Genomic DNA, 19,826 nt, shown 5'->3' with positions numbered 1-19,826 from the left:
GTAAACCAGGCGGAGACAGCGCTCAGTGCCCAGACATCCATGTGGCAGGGCCCGAGCGCGGCAGGGAGAGGCCAGGGGAGACGCAGGAGGAGCACCCGGTCTGCTGCCCCTGAACCTGCCCCTAAGCCAGCTTTGCAGCCCAGTGCCTAAGGCAGGGAGATGCAGTGCTGGGGGAGGAGGAAGAGCTGCCGGGGAGGAGACGTGAGGGTGAGCAAAGGCCGGTTCCAGAAACTCACAGCCAGGGCAAAGACTTCTGTTTCATCCCCATCCGAGGTGCACATGCTGCAGGCTGGCCAGCTTCCCAGGACAAGGGCAAGTATCTGCAGCACCGGCTCGGCAGTACTTCTTGAGGAGATGATTGTCCTCCACATGGTCACCGCAGCTCTGCGGGGTCAAAGCTCTGTGTCAGTGGGCTCTCAGCCACAGTGCCACGGCCTGGGCACTTCCCGCTCCCAGGTGAAAGAGCCGCAGCACCGTGAGGAGCAAGGAGGGCATATGGGAGCAGGATGCGCGGCTGGCATGCCAGGGTTGGGAAACAGAAGAGCCAGAGGCTCCTGGAACTCTCGACCTGACAGACACCTGGGACAGGCTCTACAGGGGAATGGGCTGGTGAGCCCTGGAGGCAGGGGGGCCCATACCTGTCACAGGATGGGGCAGAGCGCAGCACAGTCACCGCCACATCCATGGGGTGTGCCTCGACCAGAGCCAGCACAGCCTTGTCTAGTCTGTGCTCAGCAGACGCGTTGGCCGTGAGCCACCGGTGGATGTACCTGACCAAGGCGGGCACCTGGAAGGGGGCACGGGGGAGAGTTGGAGAGCTGCCAGAGCCAGCAACTTGTCCAGCTTCCACCGACAGGTGCTTCCCTTCCCACCACTCTCCGCCGGCCTCAAAGGCTGAGGGGGCCCAGCGGAGCCATCGTGAGGGGCCACCCAATCCCTGCAGGGCTGGAGCCCTGGCCACAGGCTGCTTACTTTCTTGGCATTGGAGACACCATTCTCCACAAGCAAATCCAGCAGGGCAGCACTGGTTTCGGCACTGGAGAGGTCAGAGTTTGCCATGCCCCCGGCGCCCATGGCAATGGTCTCTTCCCTCCAAATGCACCTGGTGAATTCACAAACCATCTGCAGGAGAAAGGCAGGAAGAGAGGGATGTGCCCTCGAGAGCTTCCACAGAGGTGCCAGGCTGAGCAGGCCTGACAGCAGGCCCAGCCCAGGAGGCGACGGCTGCAGGTACCTGTGCTGCCCTGCGGAAGCGGCCACGGGCGCGGTCCTGCTCTTGTGTCCGGGCCCGGCCTGGATCTGGCAAAGAGCGAGCGCGGTCAGAGCTGAGGGGCTGCAGGACAGGCCGGAGAACACGGCCCAGCCCCGCGCTCCACAGGCGGGGTCGGCCCCGGGATGCCCAGTGCATGGAACTGCCGGGGGATCAGCCCCGGGCCCTCCTCCCCCCTCCCTTTCCTTGACCATGTCCACAGGGAATGGGATGGCAAGAGGCCCATCTGGCTTCAGCCATCAGCCCTGGGGCCCAGTTCTGCCACTCACCCTCCTGCAGGGGCTGGGACCGCTCCGCCTCCTCAGGCTGCTGTGACAGGGCAGCTCCAGGGCCTTCCTCCTCCCCCTCCTTCAGCCAGGCCAGCTTGGGCACCCTGGGGGGGCTCTGCTCCATGTCTCTGTCTGGCTTCACGGCTTCCTGCAGGACAGATGGTACGCAAAAGCTCTGGGTCATCAAGTCCTGCACAAGTGCCTTGAAGGCACCTGCAATACAGGAGGTTTGGGAACGCTCCGGCTCATCAAGTCCCACAGGTTGGCCTGGAGGGGCCATGGGGGAGTTGGAGAGCTGCCAGAGGGAGCGATTTTCCCACTTTCCCCCGAGAAGGGCTTCCCTTCCCACCACACCGTGCTGGCCTCAAAGGCAGAGGGGGTCCAGCAGACCTGACTAGAGGGGCCACACAATCCCTACCCACAGGCTGCTTACTTCCACAGAGACAACTCTCTCCCCGGGAATGTCCAGACTAGGAGCATTGGGCAGGCGCTGAACGGGTGTGATGTCAGTGCCTGCCATGCCCTGGGTGGTTGCGCCATCAGTCTCGGCCGTGAGCTCACTCGGCGTGGGGTCAGGCTGTGCCATGACCTCGGTTGGTGTGATCTTGGTCCTTCTACGCCGAATGCCCACAAATTTCAGAAAGGCCTACAGGAAAACAAAGGGCAGGGAAGAGAGGGATGTGCTCTGGAGAGCTTCCACAGAGGTACCAGGCTGAGCAGACCTGACAGCAGGCCCAGCCCAGGAGGTGACGGCTGCAGGTACCTGGGCTGCCCTGCGGAAGCGGCCACGGGCGCGGTCCTGCTCTTGTGTCTGGGTCCAACCTGGATCTGGCAAAGAGCAAGCGCGGTCAGAGCTGAGGGGCGGCGGGACAGGTCGGAGAACACAGCCCAACCCCGCGCTCCACAGGCGGGCCCGGGCCCGGGATGCCGGGGGCTACCGGGAACTGCCGGGGATAAGCCTCGGGCCCTCCTCTCCCCTCCCTTTTCCTGGCCATGTCCACTGGGGATGGGATGGCAAGAGGCCCAGCCGGATGCAACCACCAGCCCAGGGGTCCAGCTCTGCCACTCACCCTCCTGCAGGGGCTGGGACCGCTCCGCCTCCTCAGGCTGCTGTGCTGGGCCAGTCCCAGGGCCGTCCTTCTTCTTCCTCCCGAGACACCTGCCCAGGCTGAAGCGTCTCCCTGCCATCCTACAGTCGGGCCTCAAGGGCACCTGCTGCAGGGATTGGAGACGCCAGGGAAAAGCTCCGGGGCACCGAGCCCCAGAGAATGGCCTCGAGGGCACCTGCCGCAGGAACTGGAGACTCCTCGCCAAAGCTCCGGGTCACCAACTCCCGCGGTCTGGCCTCGAGGGCACCTGAAAGAGATAAAAGCCTACAAAACGCTACGGGTAAGCAAGTCCTGCAGTGCGGCCTCAAGGGCACCTGCCGCGGGGCTTGGAGACACCTCGCAAAAGCTCCGTGTCACCAAGTCCCACGGTCTGGCCTTGAGGGCACTTGCAGCACAGAAACGCCTCCAAAACGCTCCGGATCCGCAGGGAAGGAGTTGGCTGCGCGGGGGCTCCGCACAACACCGCTCTCTCCCGTCCGTCCCGTCGCACGCTCCGAGGAGCACTGAGGCGTGGCCACCTCACCACCACTACTATGTCAGCACGTGTCACAAAGGGCCCTGTGACACCCTGCCCAAGGGATAGTGCTGAAGCAGACCAAGGAAAATCCATATGGAATCCATAGGGTTTGATGTAGTACTGTGTGTGTTACAGCCAGATAGGGGAATTTATTGCTCTTATGTAATGAGGGGTCAGGGGGAGAACAGGTTTAGTAATTGAGGCATAAAAGATGAAAGCAAGAAACCAACAAACCCTTACCTTTTGTTGGCTTTGTGGCTTTCAAGTGACTGCCTCAGTAGTCACTGCTTTTTCCTGTCATAGTCTGAAACAGTTTCTCAAAGACAAATCATATTGCTTGTCATGTTTTTGCATAACAATGAATAATATGAAATCTTTGGGGATCTCTCTTTGGATTGGGTTCTGTAAAACTATGGATACTTGAGAAGAAAGTCTTTGAAAAGGAAGAAAGGTTGTGTTTAGTTGGTTTTTTCTCATGTAACAATATCATGCATGTCTTGTTGAAATACACCTGGCATGGCAACAAATGTTTGGTAAATTCGACTTTTTTCCTGGCATCGATTTAAAAACTGTCTATCATTTTTTATTCTGACTGGCCATTCCTACTCAGTAGGGAGTAGAGGATCACTTCAATCAGTTCACAACCAGTGGTCACAATTAGCTTTTACTATCTATTCCATAAGAATAACACTCTGAAATTTTTATGTTTTCTTTTATTCATTATCAATAGCAAATTTACAAACAAGGACTTATTTATTATTTATAATTACAGTAAATATTATTTTTGTACCAGAGTTTCGCTGTGTAGGACATACTTTTATTTTGTTTGTTTCCTGCCCTTCCTTTGGTTATATTTTTTGTCTTCTTGTCAAAACTGTTCAATTCTAAGTAGAGGAGTCCCAGAAATTGCAAGCTCTGTTGAAGAGAACTTGCTGTTCTTTAATAGAGCAGTGCTTGACCTGCCTATACATGGTGCAAGTTGGGGAGCAAAGCAGTAGCAAGAAACAAAAATTCTTGACTTTTTCATCTGTTCTTTTTTATTTTCTTTTTATTCATGCATTAATCTCCAGATAGAGACATAGTCTGGTAGTACTTTCTTGAAGGAAAATCACTTTAAAACAATGAAACACTCGGCTTTGAGTCAGTGTTTTGTGGCTTTTAATTAGTCCTTACCAACAAAGAGAGAGAGTAGGTGGTTATGATGTCAATGGAAGACACTACAAAATCTATTGTTCCTCAGTTGTTGCACCAGGATCAATGATTGCTGATACTGTCAAGAAGCCCATGAAAATATTGACCCTGGAAGGAGTTGAACGGATAATATTAAGGTGAACTTTAGTCAGTGAAGAAACTACTGAAAACTCCAAAGTTAGCCTTAACAGAACAACTTAGGAATTAATCTGTTTCTTAAGCTTACTTCCACAAACCTTTACCTAATAACATACTCTACTTCTCTTCCCTGCTGCCCCCAACTTTAGTTCTGTTACAGAACACAGGTGCAAGCTCTAACAAACACAGACAATTCATACATAGATATATTTCCTTTCTTATGGAGCCTGACTCTCATGCAATGCTTTTGATGACTCATTGGGTCTTTTTTTTGTCTACCCACTTTTTGTTCCATGTAACTGTCCCCCCTTCTAGATGTATATAAGCTGGATGAGATTTAATACACAATAAAGTATTTTGTATTTATTGAAAGTATTTCAACCAATACACAACCAACTGAGTTTTTCAAGCTCGGGAACAGATGAGCATAAAGTCTTTATGCTGCTTATTGGACAAGGAGTAGGAACAGGCCCTGACAAATTACAAGATGATTTCATGGAAAATTAGGAAAAGTCTCTCTCTCAAGGTAGCCACAGTACCTGAATTCATCATACCCCCTATAAATTTTATGCAGACATAACAGTTATAATAGTGTTATTATTATCACTTTAGAGTGATGGTGATGATTTACTTAACAGAATATTCAATTTACTTATCCTAACAATACAGCAAAAAAATAGAACATTTACATTGTCTTCCTTGTGCCAGAAGGAAACCAAAATGGAGAGAGTGTATGTCTTATCCTACACAAAATCATCATGATCTCAGTTCATAAATCTATGATGTCATCTTGAGTACCACAATAATTATTTACTCACTGAATTATCTGTCATCTTGAAAGAGAAAATAATAAGTCATTTTCTTGGCTTTTGTTTTAAAGTAAACAATAGTAGTTTTCCATTCCAAACTAAAGAGGACCTTTCCATTGATCATGAATCATGGTCATTGGAGGGGGGCTTAAAAAATGATTCTTATCTTCTAATACCTGGAGGAAAGTGAGATGGCTACTACTGTTTTCATGCAGAAGAAATGCAGGTTTACTTCAGCTTCTAGTTCAAGTGGTGTATAGATAAGTATAACAAGTATTTGTTAACATGCAGTACTATTAAAGCCAGAATGTTTGCCTCCTAAATACTAATATAAATCCCTTGATAAAAAGCAGATTTTTATCAACAGTCACAGTATCTCCTGTAAATTCAGAGACAAGATAATGTACCGCAGTTTAGGCAGAATTTGGGTTGACACCAGATAGATAAGCAATTTTGCACAAAGTTGAACTACTCCTTTGTCCCAGTTCCAAATTATTTTCTTCACTTTGAATACCGATTAGTAACTCATAATCGCTTTCCAAAACGAGGTTTCCACACAGGTTTTTTTCCACCAAATAAACCCAAAGCCATATTGATTTGTACTCATTATTGTACACTTCTCTGCTACTGTCAGAAAATTATTTAAGCATTTCAAGTGATATCAGCATTGTGGCATTTAAAAAGTTATTCCAAAGGTGTACTCTAACAGACTGTCATTCGGTCTTTCAAACTCTACAGAAGATACTTTTTTCACTAGCATACTGATGCACAAAAATCTTTTCCTGCAAATGTTCCCAAGCTCTATAACCATCAACTGCTCTCAGTTCCACATTATTTCAAAGGGTCTTAGACAGAACCAAGAAACATGTGAAAATTACCAGTTGCTGGAGAGCAGAGTACAGGAGATTACTAACTTGGTACGGGCTAAACTGGACAATAAATAAGATCACTTTTATTGCACTCACCGTGCACTCACCCTGACTTACTAGACATCTCAAGAAACAAGACACATAAATCTATTTTAGTCCTTTCAATGAGGCTTTCATTCTCACAGAGGGCAGTCTGAGAGAGTTTCTCTACTGTGTATACAGCCTGGCTATTCATATGAGGTGTGTAACACTATCTAATCTAGAATAACCCTGATATTCACTCGTTTGACCTTCTACAGGCCATCTAAACATACAGATTGACCATGTATCAGAGACTGCAGAGTCAAGAGCCTTCTCTGGGGCTTATTTCAGTAAGAAACAAAAAAGACTAGCCAGCTTATGGGATAAACTCTTAGAAAGTGACCTCCTTCAACCTGAGCATTACCTAATTAGGTCAAGTAATACTGAAGGGTAAAAAATTGAGGATTACATTAATGAAGGAACTGTGTATCCCAAAAACTCACGCTATGAAAATAATTTCTGGGGAGATGACTTACTGGATAATTCTGTAACGGCTGTAATCCTATCCTTCATAGAGCCAGTCTAAATAGAAAGGAGACCAGTAACAACTAAAAGGTTGTCAATAGCTCCTATAAAGTGAATTGGGCAAGAATGAGGAGTACTGTGAAAACAGGGTGGTTCTCCCACTCCATCGTCTTCCTTGACAGAGGAGTTCTAGTCCTTAAAACTGCCAATCGGGTAGTTTTTGGAGTATCATTTTCATTACTGTTTCAAAACGTAATATGAAAACAGGGAGTTCTGTCTCTTCCCTCTTGTAGATTTCATTCATCATAACATTAGATGGCTTTGTTTCTATCGCACATACCAAGTAATTAGATGATAACATTAACTCGTGTTTGCCAAAGTGAAATGCATGGATGGCACAAGCATTCTCTTCAGGGAGACTACATACTCAGAGGAAAAGCAGCAATATTCAAACATGCTGAGAAGGAGCAGGAAAGAGAGCATTCAAGTGAAATTAAAACTAGCAAACACAGCAAGGGCAGTCAGCTCAGTGTCAGTGTCACGTCATTAGGAAATGCTTGGCAAATGAAGAAAGATGCAAACATACTCTAATTATGCTCTAATCAAACTGTTGCGATGGTGAGCTCTGCACATATGGGAGAGGATAAATACAGTAAAAATCTGTTTTATCCTGGGCCTTTTCTATGTGGCATTACTGGTATTTTTTTGCCAATAACCATTACATTTTAGTACCAGTCTGGGTCCCACCTCAGCATTCTTTTACCTTTATTTCCATAGTAGTATTTCTACAAAAGTATTATCATTGAGGTGCATTTCATTAGCATGAAGCGACATAGATTTTTTAGATTTGGAATAATGGGGGTGCTGCTTGAGTTTAGTGGAACAGTAGCAAACTGTTCCATTCTATCTCATGGAAACAAAATAACTGTTATGCTCCAGCTCAAAATGCTGGAGGCAAACATAGAGAACTTCACTGCTTCTAGCACCATTCAGGGATTCATTAGGTGGCTCTCAAGTACCAGCTTAGACTAGTCCCCTTGCACATTAACTTTGATCTTTTTTCCACTTTCCAGTAAAGATTTTGCTCAATTTTTCGCTCTACACATCCTGCTCTTCCCTCAAGGGCTGCCTGTTCCATGCTACCCCTTCACCCAGAGTATTCATAGGATTTCTCATCTACTTCTTCAGACCTTTTTGCCCAGTGAATCAACTTGTATACTCTTTATATTAATTATGTACTAACTGTCACCCAAATGCTTTTGTGAATAACTCTGTTTCCTGCCTAAACACAGGAGTTCCATCTCAGTTCCTCCTGCTCAAAACGTTCTGCTCTCTGCAAAGTCTTCTGGACTCTGCTGAGGAAAGCCAAACCCTTCAGCTCTTCTCACTGACATACCTCAGTGCCTTACCCAAACTCTTCTTGCTGAGGTAAACCACAGCTTCCTGGCAAACTGAAAATATTACTAATTGTGAATATGGAAAGTAAAGCCCTTGTTCAGATTCAAAGAACCATGAATGCTATCTTTTTTGCAGACAAGAGGATGGGGGTGGAAACAGAGAAGAGAGGGAGCAAGAAAATTGTTTCCCTCATGTCATCTCCAATATTTTGGAGATCATCCTGCATGTACAGGAGAAATAATCAAGCCTAGGGACAGTGTTAAAAATGAAGTGCTAAAGAGCCTTTAAACATATAGTTCAAGAACTGGATGAAATTCATTCAACTGAATGGTATTTAACTACCTCTGCAACACTTCTCCACCAAACTGCTTCTAAGCAGACCTGGCCTGCGGCAGGGAATAATGACAGAATGTGCTTTGAACACTATAAACAACCACAACACGTTGTGGGAATACCACCTTGTCGCTGGTATGTTGAGATGGCCAAAGTGACGCAGAAACAGTCTTCTTCCACAAGCAGGACAGGAGAGGGATAGATCCTTTATTGGAACAAGTCACCCCATTTATAACCCTTGGCATAACATCCATGTTACACCACAACTGGTGCTTTTTCATAAACATACATCACGATTGGCTGCTCTACAGCAATCTCACGATGATTCAGCATTTGTAGACTCATAGTGGCTAAGCTCCAGCAAGCTCACCGTGACTCCACAGAAAGCTCACAGTATCTGCCTCTATAGTCCTGTCTTCCTTCTGACAGACCTGCTGTTAACCCAACACGACCTATGCAGTGAAGCCAAACTGACTGCAACTATTAAAATAATGAGATGTTATTAGAGTTCTAAGAAATGTATGAAATCCAATCATCAGAGTACTCGCAGAATTAACACCAGTATTCATCAGACAGTTCAGTGCTGTAATGCACTGTGCAGAATGGTGTCACCTGGCTGTGTTTGTAAGAAGCTTGTCCCCGTGGCACGGTTGGGATCACAGGCTGTGCTGATTGCTGTGTTGACAGTAATGTCAGGTGAACTAATTAGAACTCATGGAAAGCCAGGGAACTCAGGTGAAAGCAATAACACCAGGGCAAGTCAAAGTAAGCCCCATCTTGTACAGGGCGACTGTTGTTGTAGTCTTTCTTTCCCTCTGTTGTGTAAAAATTCTTCTTCAGAGGTGTCAAAACAGTTTTCTTCTGTCACTTGAAATGTTGATACCTTGCAAAGTAACCCTTAATCGTGAGAGAAAGGGTCCTGTGCATAGCCTATTTTTTTTCAATTCCAACATCTAGACTATGTGATTTGAGAAGCACTACAGACTATAGATAAGGCAAACCTTCTGCCTACAGAGGCAGGAAAGAAAGCCTGGATCCTTGGGCTTCCTGGTGCACTTGGTAGGCCAACCTGAGCACTCCATGGGCAGTAAGAGCTTTCTCTCCTGGCACTTTTACCCTGGGAGAAATATTGGTCCATCTGGAATTTTCAGCGTGGGACTGGCAGTTGCAGTGTAGGCCTAAAAAAGAAAAAAACAACCCTTCTCCCAAAGAAAGAAAGCCTGGAATCTTTGGCTTTCTGGTGCACTTGGTGGCTCAGCGTGGTCACTCCATGGGCAGCAGGAGAATTCTGGTGTGGCACCTTTGGTCTGGGAGGAATCTTGGTCTATGCAGAATATTGGGAGTGGGACTGGTAGTTGCAGCATAGGCCTAAAAAAGCAAACCACAACCCTTCTCCCCGGAAAGAAAGCCTGGAACCTTTGCCTTTCTGGTGCACTTGGTGGCTCAGCCTGGGCACTCCATGGGCAGCAAGAGCTTTTTTGGTGGGACTTTTGCTCTGGGAGGAGTCTTCATCTCTGTGGACTTCTGGGACTCAAACTGGTAGTTTCATTGCAGGGCTCAAAAACAAAAAAAAAAAAAAAAGGCGCTTATTGGCAGGACAGAAAGCCTGGAACCTCTGGCTTTCTGGTGCACTTGGCGGGCCAGCCCGGGAACTCCATGGGCAGCAGGAGAATTCTGGTGTGGCACCTTTGGTCTGGGAGGAATCTTCATCTGTCTAGAATATTGGCAGTGGGACTGGCACTTGCAGCGTAGGCCTAAAAAAGCAAACCACAGCCCTTCTCCCCAGAAAAGAAAGCCTGGAACCTTTGGCTTTCTGGTGCACTTGGTGGCTCAGCCTGGACACTCCATGGGCAGCAAGAGCTTTCTGTCCTGGCATCTTTTATCTGGGAGAAATCTTTGTTCGTATACAATTTTAAGAGTTGGATTCACAAATAGAGGACAGGGTTGAAAAAAACAAAACAACAGCTCTTTCCCCAGGAAAGAAAGGCTGTAAGGTTTGGCTTTCTGGTACAGCTGGTGGGCCAGCATGGGCATTCGATAGGAAGCAAGAGCTCTATGTCCTGGCACCCATGGTCTTGGAGGAATCTTCATCCGTATTCAATTTTCAGAGTAGGTATGGCAATTTCAGCGCAGGGCTAAAAAAAAAGGGAACCAAGTGGCCTTTCCCCCAGGAAAGTAAGCCTGGAACCTTTCACTTTCTGGTGCACTTGGTGGGTCAGCCTGAGTACTCCACGGGCAGCAAGAGCTTTCTGTCCTGGCACCTTTTCTCTGGGAAGAATCTTGGTCCGTCAGGAATTTTGGGACTGGCAGTTGCAGCGCAGGGCTGAAAAAAGCCAACAACAGCCCCTATACCCAGGAAAGAAAGCCTGGAACCTTTGGCTTTCTGGTGCACTTGGTAGGCCAGCCTGGGCACTCCATGGGCAGCAAGACCTTTCTGGTGTGGCACCTTTGGTCTGGGAGGAATCTTGGAATTTTGGGACTCGAACTGGCAGTTTGAGCACCGGGCTTAATAAAAAGGAACAACAGTTGTTATCCCCAGGACAGAAAGTCTGGAACATTTCAGAAGAAACAAAGTTCCAATACCTCAGGTGGGGGGAGAAACCCGTGGCAACCTGGGGAGGGGGGAGGGAAGGCAGGACTGTCCCCGCAGTTCAACAGCTGCTCACAGCCACCTGCCACTGCCCCGAGTCCTGGCAGGGCTGGTGCCCGTCTCCTGCCCAAAGAGCTGTGCCCCCAGGGGACGACTCCCTGAGGAGGCCCAGGCGTTGTGGGTGCTGCTGCTCCTGTGCACAGCCTGCTGCTGTTGTCTGTGGCTTGGGCAGCAGCCACTGTGCAGCCCTGCCCCAGGAGCCCCATGCCCTCCCCGTGCTGGCAGCAGCTCTGCGGGCCCAGAGCTCTGGCTCAGCGGGTTCTGGGCCACAGACCCTTGGCCTGGGCAGCCGCGGGGGTCCGGGCTGGCCCACAGCCCTGCCTCTGCCCCTGCCCCTGGCCGGCAGCACCCAGCGGGCGTGCCCCGGCAGGGCCCCCTTGCCCTCCTTGTCCCCAGCCAGGCCAGCCTGGTCCCCTTAGCGCTGTCCCCACCCTCCTGACCAGGCCTCCAGGCCTTCTGCAGCAGGCATGGCAGACGCCCCAGGCAAGCGCCACAGCAGCCGGCCAACACACGGGCGGGACACAGACAGCACTTCCTGCCTGTCACAGGGCTTCTGGCCATCTCCAAGGACCTTTTTCTCAGGGATCCCCATAGCTCCAGGCTTTGCCCATCTGCTCTGCTGCAAGCTTGGAGGCTTCAGCAGAGCACCACCAAAGGCCAAGGGCACTTAGGGTTCTTTCTCTTCTCACCGCAAACCTGGGCAAGTGTTGCTAAGCCCAAGGACCCTTTTTCCCCTCTTCCCCAATCCCCTGTGGAAAGTGAGCACCAAATAAGACTCCTGAGCCTCTGTACGTGACAAGAGGAATTTTATAGTCCCATGCTGGGGTCGAGGAAAGTGCTTGCAGAGCAGGGGTCTTCCTCGCAGGCTCACGTGGCCCCAGCAGACACAGCTTCCCACGTCAACCCTCCACAGAGCTCTGGCAGCACAGGCAGAAACTGCCCCACAGAGCAGGCCGGGTCTTGCAGGCCCTGCAGAGCCAGTCTCGCAGCTGCGGCCGTCTGCAGGATGGAGCTCTATGGACAGCTTCGATGACACGGCAGCTCTGACGTGCCAGGCTCGAGACGGTGGGGCTGGTGTCGTTCCTCATACCCTCAAGGGCTGCAACAGGGAGCAACAGAGCCAAGGTCAGAGCCTGGATCTGTGGCCACCCAAGAAGCCACTCCAGCCAGGGCCATCTCACCCAGTTCTTGCCATGGCCAAAAGGGAGCAGGGCCCAACAGGATCAGATGGAAGGCGCCGGCCACCAATCCCCCCCGTGCCCCTGAAATCTCTCCCTGCTCTGCCCAAGTCGTTCCTCATGCGTGCAGGGAGCAGAGCCCTCCGCAGCTGGGACAGGATTGCAGCTCCCTGCCCAGGCTCTGTGCTCCTCCACTAGCCCCCGCTGAGACCACGCTGCCCTCACTCACTGTCCATGATGTCCTGCAGCTCTTCAGGCTGTCCCTGCATATACCTCCCGGCCATCCCTGGGAAGACAGGTGCTGTCACGGCCCAGCAGCACAGCTCCCCCCCAGCGGCGCTGCCGGCCCGGCCACACGCCCTCCTGCCCTGGCAGGGCTGAGCCCGGGGCCTTCCGGCCTCGGGACGCCCCAGGGCTGGGCTGGCACAGGGCGGCGGCAGCCGCCGGGGTACTTGGGGCTCCACAGCACATCCCTGGGCCGGATCCTGCTGCCGCTGCAGCAGCCGGGGCTGGGGCCGAGCTGCGGTGGGGCGGGGAGGGACCTTGTGGCTCACCTGTGAACCTGATGGCTGCCTCGCGCAGGGGCTCCTGTGGGCTCTCCAGGTATGGAAGGGCCTGGCGCAGGTACTCGGCCACTCGGCTCCGCTCCTTTTCCAGCTGCAGAGAGCGGCAGGGCATGGAGGGAAGGGTTGGCTGGGGCTCTGCCCCTTGGCCGGGCGCTGCCTGCGCCCAGCACTGGCCTCCCCTGCCCGCACCCCCAGGGAAGGCAGCAGCGTGTGGGGCGCAGGCTGCTGTCCCGCAGGCGGCTGCAGCAGTGGGCAGGGGCACAGGGCCAGTCCCACACTCTGGGCATCGGGGGCTGGGGGCTGGTCCAGCCTGGGGCTGGGGCTTCATGGCCGTCCTTACCAGGCACTCGCTGAACCTCCACAGCTCCTTCTTCTTCACGATCTTCTCGAGATCCCTCCTCTTCACTAAGCCGGCCACACAAAGCAGCGCTTCCACAGAGGCCTGCAGAGCAACAAGCACTGGGAGATGGCACCACGGCCCAGGGCAAAGGACCCGTGTCCCTGGAGCAAGGCCAGGAGGAGGCTGGAGCCCCTAAGGTGCCAGGGCAGGAGGCAGCCCAGCCCCCTCCCATGGGGACACCAGAGCCCACAAGTGCTCACCTCTGCCACTCTCTGGTTCTCATCATGGCAGTGGAAGAAGAGTGGAAGCAGGCTCTGGTGTACGTGTGGCTTCAGGGGCTTTTTTCCCTCTTCCTCTACCATCAGCATCACCCCACGGAAGAGGAGGATGGAGGACAGCTGCACACTGCTGTCAGCCTGGTGGAAATGGAAAGACCTCAGCACTGAATTCTCCAGGCCCACCTGGGCACAGGCCTGAAAATCCACAAGGCACAAAGTTTCCTGCCAGCACCCATTGCCTGTGGCTGTGGGGCACAGAGCCTTACGTTGTCGAAGAGCGGCTGGAGTGCCTCAGCCAACTGCAGGGCGGTGGGGCTGGAGAGTCGGATGTCTTTGTCCGAGAACAGAAAGCCGAGGATAGCGACAGACATCCTGACCAGCTCTACATCTGCGTCCCACAGGAGCTGAACCAGGCTTTGGGTCAGGCTGCGCATTCTTTTGGCCTGTGAGGAACACAAGGCTGTGCTGTGAAGCCCTGAACGGCTGCGGCGCCAACCCCGCTCTGGTGGGGCAGCCCCACGGGCTGCTGCAGGGCCCAGAGGCCAAAGGTCTGTCCTGAGGCACTCGGGCAGCTGAGCGGGGAGGCAGCAGAGCTGGCAGTGGCTGTGCTCCCAGCTCCAGGATTCCAGCACGGCTTCAGCCAACTGCCCCTTCCTCACCGTCACAGCATCCTGGCTGAGCACCACGAGGCCTCTCAGCACCTGGCGACGCATCTCTGGGCACTCGCTCCACAGGTGCCTTGAAAGGATCGGCAGGATGCTTTCGCCGCAGTCGGTCACCTCCAGGTAGACCAGGGCCTGAAAGGCACGGAGTGGTGACGGGCTGCCCGGCCGGCAGCAGCCCGCACCCGCACAGGGCTGGGCCCAGGCAGCAGCACAGGATGAGGCACCGTCCCAGGCAGCCCTGCCCAAAAGCAGCAGTGGCTCTGCAGAGCCCCTGGGCTCCCTGCTCTGCGCAGGCCACTTGCCCACTCCTCTGCGCCACCCAGCCCTCGGATTCCTTGGCCTTGAGGAGCCACGAGGGAAGTGAGATTGCTGGCAGCAGAGGGACCCAAAACACAGCTGGGCACAAGTGTCACCCCAGCAGCAAGGGGCCAAGGGCACACAGTGGAACCACCCCTCTGCCGCAGCTCCGTTCACTGGGCTTCCCCCGCAGATGCGGCTGCAGAAGGCCAGAGAGGTGGAGGCAGCTCGGCCAGGCAGTGCTCGCCATCAGGCTCACCTCCACAAGGAACGCCATGGCAGGGAGCTCCCAGGGACACATCTCTTCACTGAGCAGCTCCAGGAGGCAGCATACGATGCTGCAACACCAGACTGTGCAGGCAGAACACATCTCCCTGGCAGGGGGAAAAAGGCACTGTCATGCCCGAGCTGGCGGGGCAAGCCTCTCCCGCCACTCACTCCCAGAGGCCTGGTCTTTCCCCAGCACCCTGGCAGGGGACGAGGGCACTCTGGCAGGCGGCTCCTCCTGTGCACCCGCCTCTCCCAGCCTTTTCCACTCTGCTCGGCCATCCCTCGGGGACAAGGCCCTCTGGCCCACGACCACGGGTACTGTAGGGGTGCCCCGTGCAGAGGGCAGAAATGACAGGGGCAGCGGGGACAAGGGGGTCTCACCTGGCCAGCAGACCCACCGCGTAGTGGTGGGTGTCAGCGCTGAGCAGCGTGTCCCAGCCACGCTTGCGTTCCATGGCCACCAACACGCTCTCACAGCGCAGACGGTGCAGCAGGGCTTTGATGGTCACCACTGCAAACCTGTGTGCAGAGCAAAGGCCAGGTCATGCTGGGAGCCCTGGCCAGCCCCAAAGGCGTGGCAGGGACAGGAGGACTGGGACGGAGCACCTGTTGGGGTTGGTGGGAAGGCTGTGTTGCTTCTGGCATTCCCTCCAGAAGGTGTCAACCTCCTCCAGCATCTGCACTGTGCTGAAGAACACTTGGAACAGCAGATGCACAAAGAGGTTGGGGAAACACCCCCTCACTGCACGCGTGCAGCAGAGCAGATGGAGGATCTTCCAGAGTGCCAAGGTTGCCTGCAAAAAGTAAACCAGGCGGAGACAGCGCTCAGTGCCCAGACATCCATGTGGCAGGGCCCGAGCGCGGCAGGGAGAGGCCAGGGGAGACGCAGGAGGAGCACCCGGTCTGCTGCCCCTGAACCTGCCCCTAAGCCAGCTTTGCAGCCCAGTGCCTAAGGCAGGGAGATGCAGTGCTGGGGGAGGAGGAAGAGCTGCCGGGGAGGAGACGTGAGGGTGAGCAAAGGCCGGTTCCAGAAACTCACAGCCAGGGCAAAGACTTCTGTTTCATCCCCATCCGAGGTGCACATGCTGCAGGCTGGCCAGCTTCCCAGGACAAGGGCAAGTATCTGCAGCACCGGCTCGGCAGTACTTCTTGAGGAGATGATTGTCCTCCACATGGTCACCGCAGCTCTGCGGGGTCAAAGCTCTGTGTCAGTGGGCTCTCAGCCACAGTGCCACGGCCTGGGCACTTCCCGCTCCCAGGTGAAAGAGCCGCAGCACCGTGAGGAGCAAGGAGGGCATATGGGAGCAGGATGCGCGGCTGGCATGCCAGGGTTGGGAAACAGAAGAGCCAGAGGCTCCTGGAACTCTCGACCTGACAGACACCTGGGACAGGCTCTACAGGGGAATGGGCTGGTGAGCCCTGGAGGCAGGGGGGCCCATACCTGTCACAGGATGGGGCAGAGCGCAGCACAGTCACCGCCACATCCATGGGGTGTGCCTCGACCAGAGCCAGCACAGCCTTGTCTAGTCTGTGCTCAGCAGACGCGTTGGCCGTGAGCCACCGGTGGATGTACCTGACCAAGGCGGGCACCTGGAAGGGGGCACGGGGGAGAGTTGGAGAGCTGCCAGAGCCAGCAACTTGTCCAGCTTCCACCGACAGGTGCTTCCCTTCCCACCACTCTCCGCCGGCCTCAAAGGCTGAGGGGGCCCAGCGGAGCCATCGTGAGGGGCCACCCAATCCCTGCAGGGCTGGAGCCCTGGCCACAGGCTGCTTACTTTCTTGGCATTGGAGACACCATTCTCCACAAGCAAATCCAGCAGGGCAGCACTGGTTTCGGCACTGGAGAGGTCAGAGTTTGCCATGCCCCCGGCGCCCATGGCAATGGTCTCTTCCCTCCAAATGCACCTGGTGAATTCACAAACCATCTGCAGGAGAAAGGCAGGAAGAGAGGGATGTGCCCTCGAGAGCTTCCACAGAGGTGCCAGGCTGAGCAGGCCTGACAGCAGGCCCAGCCCAGGAGGCGACGGCTGCAGGTACCTGTGCTGCCCTGCGGAAGCGGCCACGGGCGCGGTCCTGCTCTTGTGTCCGGGCCCGGCCTGGATCTGGCAAAGAGCGAGCGCGGTCAGAGCTGAGGGGCTGCAGGACAGGCCGGAGAACACGGCCCAGCCCCGCGCTCCACAGGCGGGGTCGGCCCCGGGATGCCCAGTGCATGGAACTGCCGGGGGATCAGCCCCGGGCCCTCCTCCCCCCTCCCTTTCCTTGACCATGTCCACAGGGAATGGGATGGCAAGAGGCCCATCTGGCTTCAGCCATCAGCCCTGGGGCCCAGTTCTGCCACTCACCCTCCTGCAGGGGCTGGGACCGCTCCGCCTCCTCAGGCTGCTGTGACAGGGCAGCTCCAGGGCCTTCCTCCTCCCCCTCCTTCAGCCAGGCCAGCTTGGGCACCCTGGGGGGGCTCTGCTCCATGTCTCTGTCTGGCTTCACGGCTTCCTGCAGGACAGATGGTACGCAAAAGCTCTGGGTCATCAAGTCCTGCACAAGTGCCTTGAAGGCACCTGCAATACAGGAGGTTTGGGAACGCTCCGGCTCATCAAGTCCCACAGGTTGGCCTGGAGGGGCCATGGGGGAGTTGGAGAGCTGCCAGAGGGAGCGATTTTCCCACTTTCCCCCGAGAAGGGCTTCCCTTCCCACCACACCGTGCTGGCCTCAAAGGCAGAGGGGGTCCAGCAGACCTGACTAGAGGGGCCACACAATCCCTACCCACAGGCTGCTTACTTCCACAGAGACAACTCTCTCCCCGGGAATGTCCAGACTAGGAGCATTGGGCAGGCGCTGAACGGGTGTGATGTCAGTGCCTGCCATGCCCTGGGTGGTTGCGCCATCAGCCTCGGCCGTGAGCTCACTCGGCGTGGGGTCAGGCTGTGCCATGACCTCGGTTGGTGTGATCTTGGTCCTTCTACGCCGAATGCCCACAAATTTCAGAAAGGCCTACAGGAAAACAAAGGGCAGGGAAGAGAGGGATGTGCTCTGGAGAGCTTCCACAGAGGTACCAGGCTGAGCAGACCTGACAGCAGGCCCAGCCCAGGAGGTGACGGCTGCAGGTACCTGGGCTGCCCTGCGGAAGCGGCCACGGGCGCGGTCCTGCTCTTGTGTCTGGGTCCAACCTGGATCTGGCAAAGAGCAAGCGCGGTCAGAGCTGAGGGGCGGCGGGACAGGTCGGAGAACACAGCCCAACCCCGCGCTCCACAGGCGGGCCCGGGCCCGGGATGCCGGGGGCTACCGGGAACTGCCGGGGATAAGCCTCGGGCCCTCCTCTCCCCTCCCTTTTCCTGGCCATGTCCACTGGGGATGGGATGGCAAGAGGCCCAGCCGGATGCAACCACCAGCCCAGGGGCCCAGCTCTGCCACTCACCCTCCTGCAGGGGCTGGGACCGCTCCGCCTCCTCAGGCTGCCGTGCTGGGCCAGTCCCAGGGCCGTCCTTCTTCTTCCTCCCGAGACACCTGCCCAGGCTGAAGCGTCTCCCTGCCATCCTACAGTCGGGCCTCAAGGGCACCTGCTGCAGGGATTGGAGACGCCAGGGAAAAGCTCCGGGGCACCGAGCCCCAGAGAATGGCCTCGAGGGCACCTGCCGCAGGAACTGGAGACTCCTCGCCAAAGCTCCGGGTCACCAACTCCCGCGGTCTGGCCTCGAGGGCACCTGAAAGAGATAAAAGCCTACAAAACGCTACGGGTAAGCAAGTCCTGCAGTGCGGCCTCAAGGGCACCTGCCGCGGGGCTTGGAGACACCTCGCAAAAGCTCCGTGTCACCAAGTCCCACGGTCTGGCCTTGAGGGCACTTGCAGCACAGAAACGCCTCCAAAACGCTCCGGATCCGCAGGGAAGGAGTTGGCTGCGCGGGGGCTCCGCACAACACCGCTCTCTCCCGTCCGTCCCGTCGCACGCTCCGAGGAGCACTGAGGCGTGGCCACCTCACCACCACTACTATGTCAGCACGTGTCACAAAGGGCCCTGTGACACCCTGCCCAAGGGATAGTGCTGAAGCAGACCAAGGAAAATCCATATGGAATCCATAGGGTTTGATGTAGTACTGTGTGTGTTACAGCCAGATAGGGGAATTTATTGCTCTTATGTAATGAGGGGTCAGGGGGAGAACAGGTTTAGTAATTGAGGCATAAAAGATGAAAGCAAGAAACCAACAAACCCTTACCTTTTGTTGGCTTTGTGGCTTTCAAGTGACTGCCTCAGTAGTCACTGCTTTTTCCTGTCATAGTCTGAAACAGTTTCTCAAAGACAAATCATATTGCTTGTCATGTTTTTGCATAACAATGAATAATATGAAATCTTTGGGGATCTCTCTTTGGATTGGGTTCTGTAAAACTATGGATACTTGAGAAGAAAGTCTTTGAAAAGGAAGAAAGGTTGTGTTTAGTTGGTTTTTTCTCATGTAACAATATCATGCATGTCTTGTTGAAATACACCTGGCATGGCAACAAATGTTTGGTAAATTCGACTTTTTTCCTGGCATCGATTTAAAAACTGTCTATCATTTTTTATTCTGACTGGCCATTCCTACTCAGTAGGGAGTAGAGGATCACTTCAATCAGTTCACAACCAGTGGTCACAATTAGCTTTTACTATCTATTCCATAAGAATAACACTCTGAAATTTTTATGTTTTCTTTTATTCATTATCAATAGCAAATTTACAAACAAGGACTTATTTATTATTTATAATTACAGTAAATATTATTTTTGTACCAGAGTTTCGCTGTGTAGGACATACTTTTATTTTGTTTGTTTCCTGCCCTTCCTTTGGTTATATTTTTTGTCTTCTTGTCAAAACTGTTCAATTCTAAGTAGAGGAGTCCCAGAAATTGCAAGCTCTGTTGAAGAGAACTTGCTGTTCTTTAATAGAGCAGTGCTTGACCTGCCTATACATGGTGCAAGTTGGGGAGCAAAGCAGTAGCAAGAAACAAAAATTCTTGACTTTTTCATCTGTTCTTTTTTATTTTCTTTTTATTCATGCATTAATCTCCAGATAGAGACATAGTCTGGTAGTACTTTCTTGAAGGAAAATCACTTTAAAACAATGAAACACTCGGCTTTGAGTCAGTGTTTTGTGGCTTTTAATTA

The 19,826-nt window shown here is 53.4% G+C and overlaps 2 protein-coding genes across 2 annotated transcripts in view; both read right to left on the bottom strand.

Annotated features, from left to right (window-relative positions):
• LOC127466211 (uncharacterized) overlaps positions 1-17,162 on the bottom strand; it is a 34,605-nt gene extending 17,443 nt beyond the window's left edge. The window contains exons 1-3 of the mRNA XM_051776823.1: positions 17,139-17,162; positions 17,036-17,098; positions 1,235-1,299 (exon numbers count right to left, since the gene is read on the bottom strand). The gene's annotated coding sequence lies outside the window, so the exon portion shown is untranslated. The remainder of the gene's footprint in view (positions 1-1,234; positions 1,300-17,035; positions 17,099-17,138) is intronic.
• The window catches only part of LOC127466086 (maestro heat-like repeat-containing protein family member 6), a 38,724-nt gene that overhangs the window by 3,687 nt on the left and 15,211 nt on the right, over positions 1-19,826 (bottom strand). The window contains exon 11 of the mRNA XM_051776690.1: positions 14,683-14,797. Coding sequence (XP_051632650.1) covers positions 14,683-14,797 — 115 coding nt within the window. The remainder of the gene's footprint in view (positions 1-14,682; positions 14,798-19,826) is intronic.

The sequence above is a fragment of the Manacus candei genome, unplaced genomic scaffold (assembly GCF_025592945.1).
Source record: "Manacus candei isolate 608988 ecotype Guabito, Panama unplaced genomic scaffold, ASM2559294v1 h1tg000009l, whole genome shotgun sequence".
NCBI lineage: Eukaryota > Metazoa > Chordata > Aves > Passeriformes > Pipridae > Manacus > Manacus candei.
This window is presented reverse-complemented; position numbering and strand designations above follow the sequence as displayed.